Source organism: Physeter macrocephalus, chromosome 6 (genome assembly GCF_002837175.3).
Source record: "Physeter macrocephalus isolate SW-GA chromosome 6, ASM283717v5, whole genome shotgun sequence".
In the NCBI taxonomy this organism is placed as follows: domain Eukaryota; kingdom Metazoa; phylum Chordata; class Mammalia; order Artiodactyla; family Physeteridae; genus Physeter; species Physeter macrocephalus.
Genome location: NC_041219.1, coordinates 87,395,985 through 87,402,205, shown reverse-complemented (window position 1 = coordinate 87,402,205; position 6,221 = coordinate 87,395,985). Strand labels below are relative to the sequence as shown.

Here is a 6,221-nt window from a genome sequence, read left to right as displayed (position 1 = left end):
TGCTGGGGACCTCGTCTCACCAATCTGCTCCTCTCACCTCTACCTTCCACCTCTCACGCCCTCCTCAGCCTCTTCGACTTCAGGAACCATGACTTCCAAATCCACCATGAGAAGCCAAAGCAGCAGCCACCGTGTCTTCAGTGCCGGCTCAGCCAGAGTCCCTGGGGTCACCCGCTCTGGCTTCAGCAGTGCGTCTGTGTCCCGCTCCAGGGGCAGTGGTGGCCTCGCTGGCGTGGGTGGAGGAGCTAGCTTTGGCAGCCGCAGCCTCTATGGCGTGGGGTGCTCCAAGAGGATCTCCCTCGGAGGGGGCAGTTGTGCCATCATTGGCGGATATGGCGGCAGAGCTGGAGGCAGCCTTGGCTTTGGAAGTGGAGCCGGGAGTGGATGTGCTTTTGGCGGTGGAGCTGGTGGTGGCTTTGGGCTCAGTGGTGGAGCTGGCTTTGGTGGGGGCTATGTGGGCTCTTGCTTCCCCGTCTGCCCCCCTGGAGGCATCCAAGAGGTCACCATCAACCAGAGTCTCCTGACTCCCCTCGACCTGCAAATCGACCCCACCATCCAGCGGGTCAAGACTGAGGAGCGGGAGCAGATCAAGACCCTCAACAACAAGTTCGCCTCCTTCATCGACAAGGTGAGCAGGGAGCACCTGCCCTCCACTGGGATTTCAGAGTCCCCAGTCGAGAGACGCAACCAATGTCCTACCAGGGGGAGCCTCGGCAGAGGGGGAGGAGGGGACTCAGGCTAGCTCTCCACTGGGATGCAGGACAGGCTCCATGGGAACCACAGGCAGAAGGTGATGGAAATCATTTACAACTACTGATCCCTTAAATGTCTCTCATTCCTGCCTGGGAAGCATTCTCCACTCTTGATAACCCTCAAGCAAAGGCAAGGAAATGAGAGAATGGAATGAGTTAGCTTGATCTTCTGAAGGGTCTAAGAAATTAAAAAGGAAATTAAAGTGGAAACAGCACTTGAGCCTTAGTTGGGGTGGCGGCGGGGAAGGAAAGAAGATAAAAAACCAAAGGAAATGCCAGGAAAAAAAGACTCAGAAACATGTATATGTGCATAGAAATACTTAACTTGTAGAACCAGATCATGAGCATTAAGGGAGCTTGTTTTAGAGGGACTCATGCACTAGATGGGAAAGAAGATTAAATCCAATCATCAACAGGGTTGGAATTTAACTATTAGATTCTAAACATTTGACATCCCTTTAACTGAGATACACTCTATAAAATAACTCTGTGCAATATATGAGAGAAGTACTATTTTAAAGTACATTTGTGATTGTGCTTAGCAAGAGGAAGAAAAGAAATGTTGAAAGTCACTGACTGACAGCCTCCGTAATTGAGAAGAGGGACTATCTGGTAGCTCCCTGGGGAGACTTGGCCACTGAGGTCTGTGTGGGGTGAAGGAAAACAGTCAGGGGGGCAGAACTGTCAGCCTGGGCCTCTGTACATTCTCTGGAGTAGCCCAGCACCATGGGGACCATCAGGTCTGCTTGGGGACAGTCAACTCACCTCCCTCCCTTCCTTCCTTCCTTCCTTCCTCCCTTCCTTCCTTCTTTCCTTCCTTCCTTCTTTCCTTCCTTCCTTCCTCCCTCCCTCCCTCCCTCCCTTCCTTCCTCTCTTCCTTCCTTCCTTCCTTCCTTCCTTTTTTCCTTTGTTGGACAAATAACCATCTTGTCTTCCTCCAGGTCCGATTCCTGGAGCAGCAGAACAAAGTTCTGGAAACCAAGTGGGCGCTGCTGCAGGAGCAGTGCACGAAGATCGTGAGGCACAACCTGGAGCCTTTGTTCGAGCAGTACACCAACAATCTCAGGAGACAGCTGGACTGCCTTCTCACGGAGAGAGGCTGCCTGGACTCAGAGTTCAGGGGGATGCAGGAGATGGTAGAGGACTTCAAGAAGAAGTGAGTTACAGGAGAGAAAAGGGCTCAGTTTCCTGAAGCCCACGCTTCAAGTCTATTAGAGGACCAGGTCCAAATGAGGGCATGATTCTTAGTAAAACATGTCCATGGAAATGAAACCACAATTCTTGCCTAAACACAAACCCCGAAGAACAAAAGGGCCATACAGGTGGATGGGGAGAGTAAAGATGTAAACAATTTAGGGACCACAGAATTCATCTTTTAGACTTACTGGCAGGAAAGCTCCATTTGGATATATCCATTGTGGGAAGTTGGGATCCCAGGCTGCCTTTTCTGTATCATCTTCACCACTGACTCAATTAGGTTTTACCCTTTCTAATTCCAGATATGAAGATGAAATCAACAAGCGCACGTCAGCAGAGAATGAATTTGTGGATCTGAAGAAGGTGAGATGAGTAAGATCAGGGGTTCATGTTTCTTTGCCGAAGGAGAGGACTCTGAGAAAAGAATAATCAGGGAGACTAGAGGAGGAGCAGACTGGGAAGGAGGGTTCAGCTCATCTGATCCCAAGTGGTTGGCTTCTTCCCCAGGATGTGGATGCTGCTTACATGAATAAGGTGGAACTACAGGCCAAGGCAGACGCTCTCATGGATGAGATCAACTTCCTCAGAGCCCTCTATGACCTAGTAAGCATCTTTCCACACTCTGGTTTATTGACTCTAAAGGGATTTGCAAAGGATGGAAAATCTTAGGCTTGGGTACCTCTGTAAACGTCATGGGAAAAGAGGATCTGACGATCTCATGTTCTGCAGGAACTGACTCAGATGCAAAGCCACATCTCCGACACATCTGTCGTCCTCTCCATGGACAACAACCGCACCCTGGACCTGGACAGCATCATCGCTGAAGTCAAAGCCCAATATGAGGAGATCGCTCACAGGAGCCGGGAGGAGGCTGAGTCCTGGTACAAGTGCAAGGTGAGCAGTGAGGGGGAAGCCGATGAAAAATCCCTGTGCCTCCTCCCTGAAGACCAGCAAGGCTTCCCGAGACTTCACTTGGGAAATCTACATCTAGGAAGCGGGGGTCCTCTCAAAGCACGTGTACCCTGAACCAACAGAGTAGATCTTTACAGTATTTATGTCCAAGTCTATTAAGTCAAAAACCTAAATGTAGGACAAAAGTTACCATAGATAAAGGCCAAGGGATCTTTGCTTTAGCTTCACCCCAATGCTGGTTCTCAGAACAGAGGATGTTCTGGTCCTGAAGAGAACCAGGCAGTCAGTGGTCCTACCAAGGATGGTGTGTGATGGGTGTACAGTGTCCATGACCTTGTAACACCAATTTTCTTAAAACGCCTTGTGGAGAAACCATTAGTTTCAATTTGTGAAAACCTTGATTAGTGTCCTGTGAAGCCCATGGACACCACCCTCTCTCCCTCTGGTTTACAGTACGAGGAGCTGCAGGTGGCGGCGTGCAGACATGGAGACGACCTGCGCGACACCAAGCAGGAGATCGCTGAGCTCAACCGCATGATCCAGAGGATGAGATCTGAGATCGACCATGTCAGGAAGCAGGTATGGTGGGGACCATGGAGGAGAAAAGCATCCTTTCCTTCCTAGACCACCAGGGATCATCAACCACCATGTAGGGAATTCCTGGGCACTGAGGGAACAGCAGGGAGGGGAGGACATGTACCTCCTCCCTTAGTGAGCTCCCACAGGTTAGAGAGATGGATCCCAACCCAAGAGCAGGAAACAAACGCATGACAGGACCAATCCCGACTGGTCAGCGGTACAAAGATACAGTCTTGAGGCACTGAAATGAGATTCCATAGGAGGAATGATTGATTTGGGAATGCAAGACACAAGTTGGCAAAGAAAAGGTCAGGCCAGAAAGTGTGAGGAAGATTGCTTCAAATATGCTCAGATTCGATGTGAAAAAGAAGCTGAGAAAAGACACAGGACAAATGAGGGTTTTCCAAAAATGTGAAGTGGAAGGAAGGCAAGGTCGCAACAGTTTAAAGTGAAATCATCTCCTCACTGTGGGTGTCTGTGGTTTTGTGTGAGTTAATGTGCATCCACGTGAACTTACCCAAACTGTCAACATTCAGAAGAAGCCAGTGGGTCCATTTCTTCCAATGTCCCCTGGTCTTGGGTCTGCTGTAGTATCTTCCAGCAGTCACCACCTCCATCCTCATTAGGGTGGTTAACACAGAGGTGCATAGGGAGCTCCTAGACTAGTTCAGGTTTGCAGAATTGAAGAAGACTGGACAAAAAGAAGCAAACCTCCTTTTCCTTGGAATCTGGGCTCTAGACCTCTTCCTCACTGGGAAAGAAGAACCATGGTTCATCTCCTCAGGAGTCCAGATTGCAGATTCATCTGCCCACCTTCCCCTCTAGTGCACCAGCCTGCAATCCGCTGTCGCCGATGCTGAGCAGCGTGGAGAGCTGGCCCTCAAGGACGCCAGGAGCAAGCTGGTCGAGCTGGAGAACGCCCTGCAGAAGGCCAAGCAGGACATGGCCCAGCTAGTGAAGGACTACCAGGAGCTCATGAACACCAAGCTGTCCCTGGACGTGGAGATCGCCACCTACAGGAAGCTGCTGGAGGGCGAGGAGTGCAGGTGAGTAACTCACACAACCTCCTCAAACATCTGGGTCCATCTCCGAGGTGTCCAACTAGCGAGCACCAGTGGAAGGCGCTCTAGTCGTGGCCATAATGCCACTCCCAGAAAAGCACGTAGACGGCACGTTCCCCATGGGCTCTCCTCATGCCGAAGCTTCCCACGCTGGTCCAGCTCTGGCTCTGAGGTCTCATGATGGCTGTGTCTCCTCTCTCCTAGGCTGATAGGGGAAGGCGTTGGACAAGTCAACATCTGTAAGTACCTTCACTTGCCTCCCTCCCTTGCCCTTGTGCTCTTCTGACTGGACTCTGTGTGGCAGAGTGAGCTCACCATGTCTTGTCATGGCCTTGTCCCCTTGCCTCTCCAGCCGTGGTACAGTCCAGCACGTGCGGTGGCTATGGCGGTGCCGGCGGTGTCAGCAGCGGCTTAGGCCTGGGCGTATGCGGTGGCTACTCCTACGGCAGTGGTCACGGCTATGGAAGTGGCTTCAGTTCCAGCAGTGGCAGAGCCACAGGGGGTGGCCTCTGCTCCTCCGGGGGCGGCAGTTCCACCGTCAAATACACCACCACCTCCTCCTCCAGCAAGAAGAGCTACAGGAATTGAACGCCTGCCATGGGCTTGTGGTCCCACAGCGTCTCAGGCTCCCTCTCCAGCTTCACTGCCCTTTCCTCCAGTTGCTTCCTCTCTCCTGCTTCTTTCTTCTCTTACTCCTTGAGTTAGAACTGAAGTTGCTGAGTGCCCTCATGTCCTCTCTGCCAACACCTGCTGCATCTGAGCTTCCATTGCTCACCATTGGAATGTCACTGTCTGGGTCCTACTCCAGAACAGGGCAATCCCCCTAGCTTTCCACTGGCCCAGTATGTCCCATCTCACAGGTGTTGTGTTCCTCCCTTGCAGTGATCATGAAAGTACAAGTGACTAGTTCTATGATGTACGGGGGTCTGTATCCCTGTGATGCCTCCTCTGCTCTTTGCTCACTTGTATTGCCAAATAAAGCAGATTTATACTATAATGCGTGGTTTCACATTGCCTTGCTTTGTTACCCATGGTTCTTGCGGTTTTCATCGGGCAAATGCCTTTTCAGGAATGAAGCATACTCCCAGTCCCCATGTGTTTCACCCCCCTCCTTTAGAGAACCTCAACAAACAGCAGTTTGGCATCCTTATGCTCAGATTTCCTTCACGGATAAGATTTCATCTAAATGTTTGGCAAGTGTAATGGGGAGAATATGGTTCGCCATATTGTTTACTCTTCTTTTAATTGCCCATACCAAGAAGTAATGGTTGAGTTTCTCTTTCTTCTTCTCTAAGATCACTCCACCCATGCCCAAGGGATCAACTCTCAATGTCCAGTAGGGGAAAGATATTTCTGGTCTAACATAGCAAAATGACATTTAACAAGAGAGTAAGATGTTTGATTTTTACTTAGACTTAACTTCATGACCAACAAACTTGCCTGACAAGGTGTATCAAGGGTAATTAAAGTGTATATACTGCTGAACTGAAATTCTATTTCTAGAAATGTATCCTGAAGAAATACTGCAAATGCAGGAAGAAGTATGTACATGGATGTGAATCCCATCTTCCCAGCAGGGAAAATTAAAAGCAGGAGAGCTGGTCAAATCACCACAAAACTCAGATTCTGGTTCCTTAAAGTGTGAAGGCAAAACGAGAATGGAAATATCTACCTTCTCACACCTTAAGACTCTTGCGGAGATGGATGAAGCTGAGTCCTT

At 50.1% G+C, this 6,221-nt stretch overlaps 1 protein-coding gene across 1 annotated transcript; it reads left to right on the top strand.

Moving 5' to 3' along the window:
* Window positions 1-5,498, top strand: LOC102989871 (keratin, type II cytoskeletal 6A). The gene is made up of 9 exons (XM_024123093.2): window positions 1-628; window positions 1,694-1,908; window positions 2,252-2,312; window positions 2,457-2,552; window positions 2,679-2,843; window positions 3,315-3,440; window positions 4,266-4,486; window positions 4,706-4,740; window positions 4,854-5,498. Exons 1-9 carry the CDS (start codon window positions 89-91, stop codon window positions 5,087-5,089), a joined length of 1,695 nt encoding a protein of 564 aa, XP_023978861.1. The 5' UTR covers window positions 1-88; the 3' UTR covers window positions 5,090-5,498.
* Window positions 5,499-6,221: the final 723 nt, after the last annotated feature.

Excerpts from the sequence above, each read along its gene's own strand:
- LOC102989871 (XM_024123093.2), top strand. The coding sequence starts at position 89 with ATGACTTCCAAATCCACCATGAGAAGCCAAAGCAGCAGCCACCGTGTC. Across the intron at positions 2,553-2,678 it reads TCAGAGCCCTCTATGACCTA|GAACTGACTCAGATGCAAAG; the intron begins GTAAGCATCTTT and ends CATGTTCTGCAG. Across the intron at positions 4,741-4,853 it reads CGTTGGACAAGTCAACATCT|CCGTGGTACAGTCCAGCACG; the intron begins GTAAGTACCTTC and ends TTGCCTCTCCAG.